This window comes from Letharia columbiana, assembly GCF_014066305.1.
Source record: "Letharia columbiana isolate WasteWater2 chromosome Unknown Sc0000006_s0, whole genome shotgun sequence".
Classification (NCBI taxonomy): Eukaryota; Fungi; Ascomycota; class Lecanoromycetes; order Lecanorales; family Parmeliaceae; genus Letharia; species Letharia columbiana.
In genome coordinates this window covers 611,832-630,005 of record NW_023501042.1, presented here as the reverse complement: position 1 = coordinate 630,005, position 18,174 = coordinate 611,832, and the positions used below count along the sequence as shown (strand labels likewise).

Here is an 18,174-nt window from a genome sequence, read left to right as displayed (position 1 = left end):
AAAGACAATCAACCATCCATACTGCGTCTCATAGCCCATCTGCCTAACCCCCGCTCCGCCCGCCAATCCCCATTCACAAGGGACCAACCCAACCACCCCGCACAAGCGCGCGCGGTACTCAACGGCCCACTGACCACACTCCCCGACCTCCCCCCAGCCAGCAGTCCAAACACGAGCCCCGTTTCGAGCGCCGACGTCTCCTCCTTGACGCACATGAGCACCCCGGACCACATAGCGCTGTTGCCGCCGGCGAAGAAGCCGTACAGGATGGCGAAGACGGCCAGGAGGGCGACCCGGTCGCAGAAGACGAGCGTGGCGAGGGCGGAGCCGAGGGTACAGACGAGGACGACGGTGGTGACGTGAAAGCGGTCGCCCAGCATGCCGATCAGGACGCTGCCGGGCACGCTGGTCGCGTTGAGCAGGGCGATCATGAGGGTGCCGGTCGTGGCGTCGAGGCCGATGGCGCGGGCGTAGGGGGCGAGGTAGGTGGTCGGGAGGGAGTGGCCGAGGGATTGGAGTATGTTGCCCGGTTGCAGCATCCAGAAGGACTGGAGTTTCAAAAAGGACAACGAAAGCCGCTGTGGGGAGGTTGAGCTTGGCGGTGGGATGCGAGGGCGGAGGAAGTAGAGGAGGGGGGCGGTGAGGGCGAGCTGGGTGGTTGGATCGTTAGCGTTTCTGATCGATCTAGAAAAGAGGTGAATGTATGTATGGATGTGAGTGAAACGGGAGCATTGCCGGAAGACGCACGGAAGCGACAGCCCACGCTCTTATCGTGGTTCGAAACCCATATCTGTCCAGCAAGAATCGCATCACGAACGGCAATCCCACACCCGCGGCGCTCTTACTCCCCAACATGACTCCGTACGCCAGCCCTTTTCGTCGAATCCACCACTCGTCGAGATAAAGTGTTGTCGGACTCTACAGAAATCCACTGCCGAGGGCGCAGATGACGCCTTGGGTGACTTTGAGCTGCCATGTGGAGGTGGCGAAGGATGAGAGGATGAGAGCGATGGTGGAGACGAAGAGGCCGAGGGGCCCGAAGAAGGGGCGGAGAAGGGGGTATCGCGTTAAAAGGGTGAAGGTTAGGGGGGGGGAAAGGTACAGGATCCCCTGCGGTACGGATATACTCGTGAGTTACCATCGTCCATGACCGACTGCTTTCAATTTGTAGGTTTTTCTGTGACATTGGAGATGCATACGGAGGGTGCCAATGCTAGCGATACTGGCCCTGTCACCTTTGAGATCCGGCAGCCTCATGTAATATTCCTGGAAGACGCCGAAACCGAGAGAAAATCTTGCTCGCTGAGATTAGTACATGACGGGATTGTTAGCCCGCCGTGTTCAATCTCCATTGCGTACCCCAGACTGGCGCTTGGATGATGGAACATCCGGCGAGGACCAGCCATGCCGCTTTTCCTCGGTCGGTCGGTGGGAGTGGTGTCTGCTCGATTTCTTCTAGTTGTGATTCGATATCATTGTTGATGATGCTTTGCTGATCTCTGCGAGGGAATGAAGAGCCCGGAGCAGGAGGGTCCGTCGATGCTGTCATTTTCAAGGGTATCAGAAGTGGTAGCTCTGTATTTCGATTTTTGATTTGAACAAGAAAATTGATTGCATGAGAGGTGGTGGTTCGAACGAGGAACAAGTAAGATTACCCATCAAAATTGATTACCCATATCACTTAGGGACTTCAAATCACAACTTCGAGTCAAGCCGGCCCCTTTTTCTACGCCTTGATCCGCTCCAAGCCTCAAACTCCCACGAAAGTCTCAACCCTTGAAGCCGACCGGCACCGAAGATGGTGATATCAAGCGCTCAGCGACCGACCTGCTAGCTCCACGCGGCTTTCCGCGATCGGAAATCGCTTCGCGGGTACACGAGGGCTCGAAGCAGGGCGGCGGATTCTCCATGGACCAAAGTACAAAGGGGTGATGATGTCTATCAGGGAGCGCTTTTTTGGGGTGAAGAGAAATAGTCAATCAATGTGACATGGGCACGTGTTACGGATGTTTTGGTGAGCCGTGGGTACCTGAAGATTATACTTGGGAATGGTGGTGGTAGGAGGCTTTTAGATGTTTGGGAGGTAGACTGGGGATTGGTGGGGAAGAGAATGTGAGATAGGGAAGGACATCCCAGCTTAGGTACGTATAAATGATGGGTAGGAGAGTGAGACCCGTTAAATAGTGCTCTTTGCAAGAAGAAAAACGACTCTTAGACAGATCAATGTCATCAATGTATTCGCCATATCCCCATCTTCCTCAGCCATCTCAAATTCCCCCATTCCTTGGTGCTGAAATCCGAAACGAAGATTAGATCTTCTCACACCGCCATCGAAAATATCAGGCTCCGTTTTTCCATATCCCAGCCTGGTGATCAACGAAGCAGAGAAGCGAGGAAAGCCCACTCATGTCACCGGACTGGTCAGGCGCAATTTGCGTGACTTTTAATCAAAGTCTCAGTGTCCAGACGGAGGAGAATGTCTCATGCCATTCCGCACCGTCGTTCTCGAAGCCCAGCCGATCTGTTCAACAATCCGTTCTTAGGGACGGAAGCAAAAACATAGTCATCACTTACCCTCTTGTCGAGCTCTTCTCGCAGTTGAGTGATCATCGCCGTTCTATACGATATGGAATCCCATTGCAAGAACGTGTTCTCAGCATTGGCTGTATTCACGATGCCCAAGTTGTTCAAGGTTTTGCAACAGTCGCTCACGCTACTCAGCATTCCACACGGATATATCCATACCACTGATTTAAGACAGCCCTCCCTCTCATATGAGACGGGAAATAGAAGATTCACCTCAGCAATCACCTTGTCCAAACCTCCATCCCCCATCCTCCACAATCTTCCTTAAATATCTATATATATACCTTGAACCTCCCCAACACCGAAAAACCCAACTCTACACTTTAGTCCAGTCCGGTCCCATCCACATCCCCCCCCCCATCTCAACCCTCAACACCTAAACCTCTCAACCTCCCTAACCCCTCAATCTCAACCCTCAACACCTAAACCTCTCAACCTCGAACCTCGAACCCCCCATCCCCCGTACCCATCATCATCATCATCCCGCCGATAAATCCCGCCTCTCCGGTCCTAAAAATTGTAGATCCGCTATCACCCATTCTCCACCGCCGGCTTCAGATCAACGACTCCAACTCACTCACTCACTCACTCACTCACTCACTACTCAATCAATCGTGCCATGCTTGCAGTAGGCTACAGTACAATACGGATGGACAAATACAGCATAAAGAAGCTTCTCACACCCCGAGCGCATCCATGCCCAGCCAGCCGGCCATGGAAACAGGATAGAAACAGGACAGGATAGGACAGGACAGAAGAGCGCAAACGTAAGTAATTCAGTAAGTAAGTAAGTCAGTCAAACCCACCGAGCCATCTCCCTCTCCCTCTCTCCCTCCTCTCCCCCCTCCCCTCCCTCTCCCTCCCTCTCTCCCTCCCTCCTCCCTCCCTCCCTCCCTCCCTCCCCTCCTCTCTCCCTCCCTCCCTCCCATCTTCCCTACCCCACCTTACCCACCTTTTTCCCCACCTTACCCACCTTCCCCACCTCTACCCACCTTCCCCACCTTCCCCACCCACGGGCGTACACCATCAACCTCACCCCATGGACTACGTACGTACGTCCTCGCAAACGCATCAGCTCGTTTCTTTCTTCCCCCAGCCCGAATTCCAAAAACGAACGATCCGATCTGCCGGGGGCGGGGGGGTTTTCATAACTCGCTCGTTCGTTCGTTCGTTCGTTTGTTCATTCGTTCGTTTTGTTTATTCCGATAAGAAAGAAAGAAAGAAAGAGTACTGACGAGGGTGATTGGGTGGATTGGACGCTGGGACGCTGGGACGCTGGGACGCATACGACGCATACGACGCATACGCATACGATGGTTGAAAACGGGGGAAGGCGCGAATGTGTATCTTATCGAATTCCACGCGCGTGCTGAAATTGCCCTCTCCTCCCTCATCTTCCCTTCCCCCCTCCCTCCCCCTCCCCCCTCCTTCCTCCTCATCGCCCGGTCCGGTCCGGTCCGGTCCGCCTCTGCTTGCGAAGGGGATGTATAATGCGCTGGGACACGGTGGTCTAGAGGAGGTGTATGTGAGTACTGGCTTTTGTTCCGTTCGATCCTATTCCGCTTTCTTCGCCCCCTGGATAATCTTAATCTTAATCAGTGAGTCAGTAAGTAAGGAAGTAACTGACTAAGTAGCGTAATCCACATCCACATCCACATCCACACACACACACACCCTCTCTCTCGTTAATCGCTACCGATGGCGTGAGTGGGTGAGTGAGTGAGTGAGTGAGTGAGTGAGTGAGTGAGTGAGTGAATGCCATCGGTAGAACGGTATACCATCCTATCGTATCCACGGCGGCGGCGCGTGTGTTGGCGTCGTTGCGTTGCTATCGTGTCGTTTCATAGCGTAACAAGGGTTGTTAAGGTGGGGGTTGAGGTGGTGGTTAGGGTACTGTTCGGTATCTGGTGTTTTATGGATCGGTGGATGTGTGGATGGATGTGATGGATGGATGAGTTTGGTGTGATGGAAGGTGGCGATGGATGATGGATGGATGGATGGTGTGGATGGTGGATGATGGATGGATGGATGGATGGGTGGTGAGTTTGGTGGCAGGTGGGCGATGGGGGAAGGGTGTTGGCTCTACGATGGACGGGGGATTTCGTCGGAAGGGCATGGATGGAGGGAGGGAGGGAGGTGAGGTTGATACTTTTGCTATCTAGAGATGAGATTGGAGTCGGGAGCTTTTTGGGATTTTTTGGGTTGTTTTTAGATCGGTTTTCTTTGACTGATGATTCACAGCCGAGTGGATGGACAGGTCAAGAGCCGGCTTGGGACTGGGGATTATCTTGTACACAACCACCACCTCTGCATACATTGCCGACGAGCGGGCAGACGGGTTCTGAATCCGAATGTTATTTATTGATTTACTTATTTATTTATATATTGAATTGAATCTGATCTGATCTGATCTATTATACTTTTTTCCTTCCCCTCTCTCCGCCCATAACACCCCACCGCACATCGAGAGATGATGCAATCGCAATCGCAAGAAATTCCCCCTTCTCTACCGGTAGAGTAGAGCCAAGTCCAGCACGAACGCACGCTTACCCCCACAACCCCAACCACACAAAATCCATCCCCCAAAAATAATATGTACCAGAATCCAACACCCCCCTCCCCACCCCCCCCGGCTCTAATCCCCCACCACGCTGCCCTCCCTCCGCTTCCAGTGCATGTAGCGCTGCCACGTCTCCGTCCAGACCATGAACCGCACGCTCTTGAAGGCGGCGTCGAAGACGCGCTCGTCGAACTCGCCCGGCACGGCGACGCCCTCGAGCGGGTCGCCGTCGCCGTCGCCGCCGCGTGGGTTGGCGCCGACTTCGTTTTCGCGCACGTGCACGATGTGCTCCCTGCTCTCGTTGCGCGAGCCTTTGCCCATGGGGCGCATGGGGTAGGAGTTTTCGGCGATGGCGTCGTTATCGGCGACGGTGTCGAAGTACACACCGGTGGCGGCGGTGTTGCTGTTGTTGTTGTTGTTGTTGTCGTTGTTGTTGTTCTTGTTGGTGGGGCCGTCGTCGTGGTCGGCGGTGGTGCTGGCGGCGGAGGAGGTGTCGGCGGGGTCGTCCCAGGGGGTGACCTTGGAGTTGGGGGACGCGATGCTGGGCGACCGGGACTGTTTGGCCGAGGCGACGAGGGCGGTGGCGGGGCCGAAGACGGCGTCGAGGCGGGCGTAGATGTGGGATTCGATGTTGATGGGGTAGGAGGCGGTGCCGGCGTGGACGAGGGAGACGAAGATGCTGAGGCCGGCGCGGAACATGGCGGTGCGGGCTCGGCGGAACTCGGCGGTGGAGCGGCAGGCGTCGGCGAAGGCGCGCTGGCACTGCTGGGTGAAGGCGATGACTTTGGTGAGGAAGATGATGTTCTCGCCGTTGAGCTCCATGCAGGAGGCGTAGACCTGGAGGCCGTCGTGGTTGCCGGCCAGGCAGGCGTCGAGGGATTCCATGGGGTACATTTTCCCTTTCTTGCTGGAGCCTCTGGAGGAACCCTTGGTTTTCAGGGAGTGTTCGGAGCCGCCGAGCGTGGTGCCCTCGTCGAAGGATTGGAGGTGCTTCTGGTCGAAGTCTGCGAGGGCGTTGTTGACTTCGCGGGCGGCCTTTTTTGTTCTTGTAGATGGCGTAGATGGGGAAACCGAGGGTGACGATTTCGATGGTCATGAGGCCGGGAATGAGCCTTGAAAAAGGTCGGTTAGCGATCATGGCTGCTTCTCATGCGGTTGGAGGGTCACGGACCACATTGCAGGGAGCCAGTATTTGTTGACTGGCGCGAATTTGTCGCTGTATACAGCTGCCAGCCATATGGGAGCTCCAGGAAGCCTATTGCGGTCAGCCTCCTTTCTTCGTTGAGGACCAGACCAGCATACCCAGCGATTATGGCAAGCGTGGTTTGTAGCCGCCAATGGTAGATGTCTTTGATCATGCGAATATTCCAGAGCAGATACGGACCGAAAATATAATTCCACGCAAATTGCCATACTACGGTTGGAACCCTTCCGCATTGTTAGTGGATTCGCAACCAGCGCACTCTGATCAGACTTACCATTCCCACCCTCGCCGACATAAGCCTGGAGATGTATGATGGTCGACAATGCCGTAGTGGTTGAATTTGCGCGAGATGTTATAGATGATGAAAGACACGGTGAACTGGAGGACCATGTGTTAGCGATGGTGATGGTCAAACGTTAGCAGCGCCTACCTGGATGACGATGCCAATCAACACGAACCCCTCGTATTTCCCCTTTGAGCTGACTCCCTGCCACCAAACCTTGAAGCGAAAAGCCCAATACTTGGGACCGCCAAATCCCTTTCCCTTTGGAAATATCGGCTTGAACAGCTCATCCTTTGTGATCAACGCCGCCTGGCCACGACTGACGATGAGCAATTGCTGGTTGTAGGCCTGGTACAAGCCGATGCCGATGGGCAAGTACAAGCACATGCACCAGTACTCGACCTGGCACGGGAAGGCACCGTTCATTGTGTAGACGATCATGACGGCAAAGGTGAAGACATGCATGGTGAGCAGGGACAAGAGCATGAGGGGAACGTTGCGCATTCGGAGAACGGGATGCTTGCGGTACATCCAGGTGAAGAAGCATGCGGAGTAGAAGAAGAGCGAGTATATGACGATGAAGACGATGTTGGAAATGCCATAGCCGTCCAGATTCTCCGATCCGAAGTCGAATCCGCCTGGGTTGAGGTACACCATTGTGACGATGTGACTGACGCGATTATTAATGCTGCCGAACGAGGAGACCGGTCTCCGGTGCTGCTAATTATTCCTGTATACACTCATCGATCGTCGTGTGCTCGTGGTGTGTGTGTGAAGCCAATCTTCACCGTTTTACTCCGACGAATCAGACGAAAGACCGAAGTGACGGAAGACCAGCAGCTCTGAAAGGTGAGGGTCGATTCGGAGAAGAAGGATTATGGGTGGGATGGAAGAAGTGATTGTTAGGGAATGGCAGGTGAACAGGACTCGAGATACAGCCTCAGTCGCATACTCTCACGTCGATGACATTCAAGATTCCACCTCAAACGACGAGAAAGGAGTCACAATTGTGACAAGACAGCCGGGCGCGAGATGATAATAATAATAATGGGTGTGATTGATCGGAGGTGTGTCCATTAGGGAAGGATGAAAGAAAGGTACCATTCGATAAAAGTAAAGTAAGACGGGATATTTAGAGTGGGGAAATGCACTAAGGATGCAAGAAGTGGAAGAGTGGGAAAGATGATCAAAGTTAAAGTCAGCCGAAGAGGAGGCTCACCCCGCTCCCCAAGATCCTATTGGTCAAAGTCAAAGGGTAAAAAGGATGAAAAAAAAGGGTGACCAGTAGTGCCAGTTGCAACGAATCGTTTGGAGGGAAGCTATCCGATACGAAACTTTGGACGCTATATGCAAGGTACCCCAAAACACATGGCATGGCGTGATCTTACTCGCATCCGGCTAGCATCGTGCACACGCCTTCACCTTAACTGCCCTGGGGGCGCTATGGTAGCGTGGAGGCACTTTCGCCTAGCTCCGGTGTCTCACACCCTCTTTTCTCCCAGGCAAATAATTCGAGCCAGGGTTAAAATTTGGGAGGCGGTGGGACAGGGAGCGCTGTTAGACGGCATTTGAAATGTGATTCGTTAAGAGTGAGACAAGCTTTAGCTAACAAAAAAGGAGACATACCTTAACCAATGCTACCATACATCTCGATCACCTCGGGAGCCTCGGCTAGCTAACGAGTCCAACACGGCCGGCCGTTCCTGGTCTATGACGGACCGTCGGTATGTTGGGTTGATAGTAGAGAACACCCATCGTGAGGAATTCCAGATGCACCTTGGGCGTGGGGCCTCGAGAATCCCTCCGAGGAGTGTGCCACCTATCAGAAATACCCAGCGCAGATGCGAGACAGATGGGATCCATCAATCACACGCCTCGGGAGTGCAAAGCCTCGCGCAGGATACCTTACCCACATACATACTTCAAGGAAAAGAAGGATCGAGGAGCAAGAGAGGAGAGATGATGTGCAAGCCATGAAACAGACACTACTGCAGGCAGCAAAAAAAAAAGACGGGACTCGGCCACCGCATTAGCCTCACCGCACCCAATCTCTCATCTCCGATTGCCTTCCGCGCTAACCGTTAGCTCAAACGATACCAGGTACCTATCTTCCCGAGGTCAGATCCTCGTCCAACTGCCATCTAAAAGTACCTAGATCATCACCCGCATTTTTCCTACCTATTGTGTAAAGTAGTATTTGTAAAAAGGAAAAGCCCAAGCCACCGAAAATATTTAAAAAAAATGGGAAAAATGGGGGCCCAGGGTCCATTTGTCAAACTCCGTGGCCCCCCTGCTCTCGATCCCCCTCTCTCTCCCTGAAGGTATGCATGAGCGTCATCGGAGGATTTTCGCATCGGAGGATTTTCGAGGATTGGGCATTCGCGGCTGAAGCACCCATGACCGCGCCACGAGGCGTGGAACAGGGTCAGGGGTCAGGGGCTTGCGGGAAACGAAACGTGGCTTGCTGCCGATTGACTGACTGATTGACTGACCTGATTGATTACTTTATGATGTATGCTTTTTCATACGATGACGATTCGCTCTTACAGTACTCTTACGAAGTCTGTACAATTGGTACCAGCTGCCCGCGTCATCCTCGGCGATGGAAGTAAAAGTGTCCAGCATGATCGGCTAATTATCTCGCTCCGCTTCCGCACACGATTACGAGCCAACATGATCGGTACCGGAGCCCATCGATCCTGTCCTGGCGCCTGCCGTGGGTTCGATGATGATATGTCTTGGCTGAGTGGTAAAGGTGGCTCTTTTCACTATGACACGATAAGTAGCTTGGGAATCGGTAAACGGCCTTTACGATAGAGAACACTTTCAGGTGCACATTTTTAGATCTGTTCGATTTCAAGAAGAAGAAGAATAATTTGCCAAATCGAATATTTTTCTCGTGGGCGTTCTCGTCGTTGAGTCACTGTGGGATTCAAAAAAAACGATGGACCTTTTTTCCCATTCACGCAACTTTCCATTCAGGCCCCGGTGGGGATTTGATCATCGAACCCTGCCAGTGAGTGCATGGGATAAGCCATCTGTGCCCCTCAAAATCAGGCTGAGGAACAGAACAGGCTTCCGGCCTCCTCCGTCCCGAGGAATCCCCACCGCTATTACCGTAAAGAAAGGAGCACAGATAGGTAGGTACATAGTCAACACGTGACGGACGGAATATCATACACACGATCGCGCATCAAGCTATATCCATGCAAGACTTTCTCATCACATATCATCCCTTTCATCCCCGCAGTCGCGATGGAATGACATATCAACCCCCCCCCTCCCCAGCCCCTAAACACCAAATCAAATCAAATCATCCTCCATCCCCATCCCATCGATCACGTCGCAGGATCTCCGATGCAGACCGGAGTCCCTCTCCGCACCTACCTACCTACCATTAGAATCCAGACCCACCCCCGCAGCCCACGCGCAAAAAAAAACATCTCCGTCCGTAGCGCACTCACGATCCCGCACGGCTCTTTCCGCCTAGGTAGGTATTTTACATAAGCTGGGTAGGTGTAGGTGAGGTGATCGGAAAGGTACGTATCTTAGGTAAGAGAATCGACACGTCTCAGATCGCGACGCCTGTTTCCGCGTCCGGGCCACGGCATTCCGTCGTGCGGCGGGAAAATGGATGATGGGGAGGGGTACGGAGGGGTTAGAAGCTTTTCGTGCGTGCGGATACGAAGGTCCCCACTTTTTGGTGTCTTGTGTGTTGATGGGATGGGGTGGGATGGGATACGGAGCATTAGTAGGTATCTTGCTTGCCAGGGAGCTACGTCGGCGGGCGGGGGGGGATCGGGAACGGGGCAAGGTTTTGCATGCAGGCTGGAACAATGATAGGTATTATTGAAAGGCATCCGTGATGGATGGCTTGCAGCTTTAGGAGGGGCATATAGGGGCAGACGGTGTCGGTCTGACGGGGAGTCCGGCAGGCACATCTTGTGAAGGGGAGATGGATTGCAGAGCAGGAACATATTGAAAGTTCATAGGTTGTTGAAGAGTGGAAAAGCGCAGAGCTAGGGAGGCGAGAAAATGTCCGAGTGAGAACACGATACCGCATTAGAAACGGAAAAGGTCCGGCGACGGACTTAGGAGAGGCCAACGGATGTTGTTGGCTGGGCGGTCTTCACCGCCTGGAATTGGCCGCAATGGTACACCGGCACAAACGGTTCGCGGAATCCTCATACAGCAAGTGAGAGGTTTGCCTAGAGAGACGAACTGTGCTACAGGCAGAGCTGCGCCAGACACTCGGGCCGATGAACTCTGGAATGTAGTGGATATCTCCGATCGAGCCTAGAATGCCCCGAACGCTTCAGCTACGGCTTGCCATCCGCCCTCCCAAACCCAGCGTGCCAGTTATGTCCCGACTCTTCACATGCTCCATGCACGCGGACGCCAGCTCTGGCCTGTGGGTATCGCGTCTAGCAGCAGCATTCGCAGCATCCCTTGCAGCACTCGAAGCACACGATGGCGTCGACACTGTAGACGGGGGCGGGAGAAGTCAGCGATGTTCAGCCGGGGCGGAGATGCGGGGCAATTGAGGACTGGATATTGCAACTCCGCTGCATGACTGGCTGGGGAAGGAGCAGGGGAGGAGGCAGCGCGCTCTCCGACTCTGATATGACAGTTGGGAATGCCGTGCCACGTACCAGTCGCCAATGACACCCCCACCGCGCATCGACACCTGCGGCTCGGCTTGCATGCTCATCTTGCGGGAGCTCTGAAGACGCCACGTCAGCACGGACACCGAGGGTTGTTTAGGAAAGCAGTGTTCACATACAGGCTGCTCGGAGATGATATCCTTGGAGTCGCCATCGCGCAGATGCGCACCCATTGGCTTCTCGGGCTGCGGTTGGAGATCGATGGTTTTGAAATTCTGCGACATTTTTGCTGTGGTTGGGCGGGGAGTGGTTGGCTGTAAGGAAGGTATCGAGAGGCTGTGAGCTTGGGATAACGAAGGTGGGTATCGGCTGATCTGGTTGGGATGAGAGAGAGGTGCGAGGGGATGATGGCGGTGAGGTGAGATGAGATGGTTAAGAGGATTAATGAAGGTGTGGAAAGGGTGAAACAAGCAAGCCTGGCAAGGAATGAATCTTGAAATTGGACGACGCGTCTTAGCGGCTAAAACCGGTTTCTTGGCGCCCAAATCAAGCTTCTGTTCCCGGTAGATGCCGGTAGCGGTGGAAAGCTTGGCTTCCTTGGCATCGTTCCTTGATTTGTCGTTGGGAATATGTAATCCAGCAGCTCGTCAAAGTGAGAAGTTTCGAAATTGTTCGAGCTTGGGTAGGGCTTACTTCACCTCGAATTGTACTCCGGACGGGGTCTAACATCTGGACGTAAAGATTAGAAGCAGCGTCTCCTTTTCCTATCTTCAATACCTTCTCAATCCAAGGCCTTCATTTAACTTTGTTTTGGTACACAATATCTTTTTCAATTACATCTACAACTTCAAAGCTGAAAGTATCCTTGACATTAACCTCAATGTCAAGCCGTAAGCACGACTATAGAAGAAATGGACCGAGATTCTCAAAATCTCAAGGGTGGTCTTCACGTCTTCACGTGCGCTAGAGTAAGCGTGATCCAGCCGATCGCAAGCGAGGATTCGAACCGGTCAAATCTTCGACGTGATATGATATTGCACAGCAAAAGTCGTACTCGAGCACCACGGGGCTTTGGTGCCGCAACTGGCAACTGCGCCCCTAGGCGGCTTCTTTCAAGTGGCTTCTTTGTAGGCGCAGTATTTGCCAGGGGTCCGCACGAGGGGGTGTAGCAGGCTAGGAGAATGGGAGATCATCAGGCACTGTTACGCCACGAAGTTCTTGGAGGCAGGGAAGATGGAAGAAGGGCAAGATATCAGGTGCGGAACGATTGAAGCCGTCAGTGCACAAGGCCGCCACCCTCTGAAATTGACGGTAGGTTGAGGACCCGAGGTGAGGATTCGTGGAGCATGGAGTAGAGTGGAGTGTGGCGCTAATGTACTCGAAACCCATGTTACGGGTCTGTCCCTATCTCGACGAACTTGATCTTGGGAAAAGGAGAGATGAACAGCGCTTGGTATAGGTCTACCCTACCTGCCCTGATATCTCGTCGCCAGGTTCTCTGTCCCCGAGTGTGCGTGTTTGGCGGTATCGTCTCTACGTGTGCGGTACGTTGTGGATTTCCGTACGATGGTCGACGATAACCCTGCAACTCACCGTCACCAAACCCTGCTGCTTCTGCGCTAACCCAGCGGATAGTCTTGTCCCCCTCAGAACCGGACACGCTTTGACATTGTCCGCAAGGCTGTGATGGGCGAGCATCGTTCTGGGCAAGAGAGGAACCGGTAGGGCCGTGTTTCTATACTGAAACCAATCCATGCTGATTTCACCATACAGAGCAGACTCCACTACAACGCAACGGGTGGTACTGCAGATGCGATTGAGGCTTGATTCCTCTGCGTTCGTTAAGATGGGATGCAGCGAGCTATGGTACCTCGGTGGGTGTCTCCGCGAGGCGTGACATGATGGAATAAGACGGTGCCTGTCAGATCGAAGACTTCGATGGCGAAAGGTGTCCATTGGCAAAAGCAAAGTATATTACGAAGGAAGGAATCGAAGCGAGCTGTGTTGGCGCGTACTATGAGTAGAGTAGCGTGAGACGGTTGAAAACTTTGGGAATATCCACGTATGACATACACATGTCTAACCAATCAATCAATCAATCGTATCGTATCGTATCGTATCGTCACGATACCATCGAACTCCATCTACGAGCCTGACCTTGCGTCCTTTCACCCCGTCATACACGTGTACATTTTGTGAACGGGTCGAATTGAAGGACGGGGCGCCAACCGCGCGGGGGAAAAGTCGTGGCTTTTTCGAGCGCCGGAGATCGCTGAGGTGATCCGGTCGTCGGTCGATGCTGGTTGGGTGGGAGGTGGGGGGAGGAAATGTCGTGGGATTGAGGCGTGGTGGGAGTGCGGTATGCGGGTCCTGTTTTGGCATAGTTATTTTCCTGGTGACGAGTCGAGACTTTGTTCAAGGCTTGGCTTGGTCTTTCATCTCGCGTAGAAGGAAGGGTTGGGAATTGTGTGTGGTTGACTGTTGAGCTGCTGCTGCTGGTTTGAAAAGCACACCCACTTCGCTCCTCCGCGCAATGAGCGCACGGCCGCTCCTCCCTCTTATACTGCCACCTCAGCCTCAATCAAGCTTTCGGTTCCTTGCTCATAGGTCCAGATTCCTTTGACCTCCAACCCGGCCTGCTGTAATAAACCTCGCCATTGCCTCTCCGTCCGCTCCTTCACCGCGCCCAACGCCATCATCAGCCAGTCCATCGAAGTGATCGGCCACGCTGCTCCAAAGTCTGGTACTACATTCTCGTTGATCAGGAGCTTGGAGTATCCAGGTGTCATGGCTGGGACAATGTTGTGAAGAATCTGAAGGCACGATGCATCGTCCCAGTCGTGAAGTACGGAGTGGAGATAGTACGCTTTGGCGCCTGCAGATTGTAGTAATTTTAGTCCTGCCAGGTCTGGTGTAACGGACACGGGTATGTACGATTTGGGACATACCTTTGACAGGTTGGGGAGTAAAGAAGTCGTGAACAGCCAGCTCAATGCCTTCCGCGGCATTCCCAACCTGCTTGATGACGTCGGGCTGATCCTGAAGGATCAGACGGCCGGAGAGCTCGGGGTGATTGGTCCTGAGCTCGAGCAGATCATGACCGAGGCCACCACCCACATCGACAAGAAGCGGCGTTTCGGGATTCAGCCCCTGGCCAATTCGATCCATCACGGGGTAGAAGCCTTCGTCACACCAGCTGCGCTTTCCCTGGCGATATCCGCTCATGTAGTTATTGAACTGTTCTCCGTATCCTGGGTGCTCGGCGAGCCAGATGAAGAAAGGGTTCTGCGTTTTGTGTGCGAATTGGAAGGGACCGTCAGCGATGTTTCCCGGGTTTCCGTACCCGGTTGCCTTCAGGTAAGCAGGGATGGAGTGAAATGAAGGTCCGGCAACATTGAAGCTTCAGGAAATGGATCAGTACGAAGAGTGACAATCCTGCGGAGGGGCATGCATACAGATAGCTTATCCCATCGCGAAACTTGGGAACGGTCAAGGCGGTCGAGATTGGTGTAGAAATATATTCGTCTGCCCCTGTTTCACCAACCACGTCCATGGCCGAAAGATGCTTCATTGTCCTGGCTATGCAAGTAGTGAGCGTTCCCGCTTTTGGGAGCCTTGAACGTCGAAGGCACAATGGAAGACAACCCACCGAGCAACGCAGCATCCGCACCTGTAGATTTTGTCAGATCGGACAGGCTTACGGGAGCATCATGCGCTTCTTCGAGCTTCTCGAAGATTTTGAGGTCGACAGCGAGTTGAGTTGCAGCAAATCGGGCAGGCTGACGAGACTCAGCGTAAGACCCCATGAGACTTGTACGCTTTTGGAGACGAGTCACATACCTCTGCCCATCCCATCCTTTGTATTGTTTCGCTTGGCGTCTCGAGAGCAGATACTAATTGATGGGACAAGGCCAGTACTTTCTCCCGTGCTCCTGGCTTTTGTTGGGCAACAGCTTCAGTAGATGCGGCAATAGCTCCTAGGATGTCCGCTACGCTTCGCGTGGAGTGATCTGTGGATAAAGCCATGATCATGCAGTCACAAACTGGACGGCTGTTGCTAGAAACGGAGGGCTTTTCGAGAGAGGGAAGAGTCTAAAGGGCAAATGTTGGTAGAAGAAGGCGTCTTATAATACAAATTTGAGGAAGGTGTCAGCTCAATTCTATGGTGGGTGAGTGACGAAGATTCTAAAGCTAATTAGAAGTAAGTAAGTAGGTAAGGTAAGGAAGGTACAGTGACATGTAAATCGTTGCCAAGGCGCTAGTCCCGAACAGCCCCCTGGAACTCCGAAAAAGATAGGATGTGGATGGGAGAGCGCAGAACTCGTCATCACGCTTCAGCCGCTTCATGGTACGAATATCATCCACCTCGGGAAATACAGGGAATCATCATTGCCAACGGATCAAGCATCTGACATGCATATGCACGGTGGGGGTCCAGCCAGGCAGACTTCACCTGCATTAAGTGTAGCGTGTTCCCATACGATTAGTGCTCGTGGATCGACAGTTTGTAACTCGGCGACCAAGATTTACGGGAGAGCAATGACATCCTCTATCAGATCGTTTTCGGCAACGGTGAGTTTGTAGAGAGCCTAGACTGGCCTTCTAATCTTACTTACTCGGATGTATCTGTCTTGCGCTAATCATCTTCTGTCTTGGAACCCTACACTCTTATCCGTGGGAGAAGCTCCTTTTAGGTCACTACTTCTTGGTGCTCATGTGGGCGAAAGGCAACTCTTACCTCGCAACCATTTCCAACGCCTAAGGTCTCGCTAGAATTGCAAGAATTGTGTCCGTCTGATCTACACTGTCGAAGCCCAAAGTCTGCAAACTAGAGTTCTAATTACCTCATTCCTTTCTTCTTCTCGCTACAACTATTCTAGCTTTGTTGGACATGATTTGAAATGCCCCTCGAGTACGATTTCAATTGGTTTTCTTGAACCACCTTCGGTGGAGTCGAGCTAGCGCGACTCAACCCACCCTCGGTGCTATTGTTGGATCCATTGCCATTCTCACCCGGTACCATCGGCTTCAATGCAAGAGGTACATCACTGCTATGCTGTTGATACCAAGCTCGTTTGGGGCGAGACTTGCCATTACTATCCCGGAGGGACTGGCCGACAGATAAAGCGAATGGACGGAGGCTTGGAATGCAGGCGGCAATGATGATCACATCCGCCTCAACACTGTGTAAACAAACAAGTATCAGAGTTGGTGAAGCCTCAAGAGTGACATAAAATACTCACACGGCCCAAATCAAAAGGTCCACACTGGCATCTGATGCAGCTGTCAGCGATGATCGAACGACCTCAGAGCCGCACTGGATACGAGGTACGCACATGTAAAATCAGCCAGATCAGCCAGCTCATTGAGTTTAGATGTTTTGACAATCGCACATATTGCGGCACTGGAAATGTCAGATTTTCCGGTACGCTACATGGCACTCCAATACGTACAAGGCCGTGGTGCTCATCAGAAAACACAATCCAAGCTTGGTTTTGGGCTTCATTTGAAGTTTCCAGAACGCAAATGCAGGTATGATCGCGAGGAAGACATCTGTGAATGCAGAATACGCTGTAGCGAGTAGGTCAGCAACACATGATCGTTATGGTGATATCCGAATGCTCACCTCCGACGAAGTAGGAGTATCCAGTGAGTACTGTCGCGGAAAGACACCTCGCGGGAATTGCAGGATCCCAAAGAAACCGGGAGGGTGTGCACTGAGCGAACAATAAAACGCAGGATATCCCTGCAATCACACACTGGGCGATTGGCACGCTGTACAGAAGCCATTTTTGCAATCTTGGAAGGCGTAAAATCCTATTGAGAAAGATTGCAACTGACAAGTTGGGAAGTGAGTACGCCATAATACCAAAAGGGTTGGATATATAGTTGAGCTTCGTCGCTTGTATTCTCTGGTGGGGTGAGAGGTAGTATCCATGCCGTCCCATGCCGGCGCTCACACTGGCAGTAATGACAGAAGTGCATACCAGAATGAGAACCTGTACCGGACCATTTGAGTAGATATCCGGCCAACTGAAGAAGAAAGATACAACCAAGAGCGCGAGCTTACCAGAGAAAGAAATGTAAATACATCATCAAGAGCAGTCTCTTTCAAGATTTTGACCCTTGTGAACAGCCTGAGGCTAACAACGAAGGAGGCCAGCGCGGTGAAGACCCAAATAACGGCAACCAACTCGGGGCCTCTGTTCTGATCACCTCCGGCCGGGGGTTCCAAGGAATCCATGTTGGGGTATTCTGATTGAACGAAATTGAATAAAGATGCTTTATGTTTCTATTACACGCAGGCCAAACATAAGCCTCACACCGTCTGGTGATCTCAAGAGACTTTGCAAAGAGTCCCAAGACTTGTAGGAGAAGGCGAGAAGGATGTCATGTGCCGATGAAAACGTATTCCGCAGCGACCACTAAGGAATTCCGCGATCCTTCTACTGCCGTCTCCGCGCAGATCTGACGACATTCCACACTGGTCGAGCTCATGACCGGCAATGTGCGTAATTGCATCAGAGGGTATTAACCCTGTTTGTGCATGTATGTCTAAGCGATATACTACACAACGGACACCGAGCATTGACGAGGTACCCACACTTGTCTCAATCGGAGAGCAAAAGTAGAGGAAAAGAATAAATCCGAAGCTGCAGATGGGCTCATCCGGTGGCGATTCGGAGAACGGGGAACATGCGAGCGGTGTGAGGCATTTATGCAGTCATTGAAACGGAAAGCTCCCGATCCTCCGGACCGTTCGTTTCAAGGCAAATTTAAGGCTGTTTATCACTTTCCCCATCCGTCCTCTATTTGTATTATCTCTCAGACCAATTGACGGAGGTCTACACCAAAAGTCCTCGACGCCAAGACTCCTGCACCAAGATGCCGGGATTTTCTTTAGCTTGAAGGGCGAGAACGGTTGCCTGGATCTTGC

General features: G+C 52.7%; 6 protein-coding genes across 6 annotated transcripts; all 6 read right to left on the bottom strand.

The window, feature by feature from the left end:
- Positions 1–8: 8 nt before the first annotated feature.
- HO173_002868 (uncharacterized protein) lies at positions 9–855 on the bottom strand (the record flags this gene model as incomplete). The annotated part of the gene is made up of 2 exons (XM_037304799.1): positions 9–650; positions 748–855. The coding sequence occupies 2 exons, from the start codon at positions 853–855 to the stop codon at positions 9–11; spliced, it is 750 nt and encodes a 249-aa protein (XP_037168292.1).
- Positions 856–5,221: 4,366 nt separating this feature from the next.
- HO173_002867 (uncharacterized protein) lies at positions 5,222–6,031 on the bottom strand (the record flags this gene model as incomplete). The annotated part of the gene is made up of 1 exon (XM_037304798.1): positions 5,222–6,031. One exon carries the CDS (start codon positions 6,029–6,031, stop codon positions 5,222–5,224), a length of 810 nt encoding a protein of 269 aa, XP_037168291.1.
- A 249-nt stretch (positions 6,032–6,280) lies between these two features.
- HO173_002866 (uncharacterized protein) lies at positions 6,281–7,290 on the bottom strand (the record flags this gene model as incomplete). The annotated part of the gene is made up of 4 exons (XM_037304797.1): positions 6,281–6,401; positions 6,449–6,574; positions 6,625–6,728; positions 6,781–7,290. The coding sequence occupies 4 exons, from the start codon at positions 7,288–7,290 to the stop codon at positions 6,281–6,283; spliced, it is 861 nt and encodes a 286-aa protein (XP_037168290.1).
- A 3,662-nt stretch (positions 7,291–10,952) lies between these two features.
- Positions 10,953–11,521, bottom strand: HO173_002865 (uncharacterized protein; the record flags this gene model as incomplete). The annotated part of the gene is made up of 4 exons (XM_037304796.1): positions 10,953–11,042; positions 11,103–11,115; positions 11,286–11,356; positions 11,417–11,521. The coding sequence occupies 4 exons, from the start codon at positions 11,519–11,521 to the stop codon at positions 10,953–10,955; spliced, it is 279 nt and encodes a 92-aa protein (XP_037168289.1).
- A 2,274-nt stretch (positions 11,522–13,795) lies between these two features.
- On the bottom strand, positions 13,796–15,269 carry HO173_002864 (uncharacterized protein; the record flags this gene model as incomplete). Its single annotated transcript, XM_037304795.1, has 5 exons — positions 13,796–14,112; positions 14,186–14,637; positions 14,693–14,816; positions 14,887–15,016; positions 15,078–15,269. 5 exons carry the CDS (start codon positions 15,267–15,269, stop codon positions 13,796–13,798), a joined length of 1,215 nt encoding a protein of 404 aa, XP_037168288.1.
- Positions 15,270–16,113: 844 nt separating this feature from the next.
- HO173_002863 (uncharacterized protein) lies at positions 16,114–17,481 on the bottom strand (the record flags this gene model as incomplete). The annotated part of the gene is made up of 6 exons (XM_037304794.1): positions 16,114–16,420; positions 16,481–16,511; positions 16,574–16,641; positions 16,691–16,808; positions 16,864–17,236; positions 17,308–17,481. 6 exons carry the CDS (start codon positions 17,479–17,481, stop codon positions 16,114–16,116), a joined length of 1,071 nt encoding a protein of 356 aa, XP_037168287.1.
- Between the last annotated feature and the right edge of the window lie 693 nt (positions 17,482–18,174).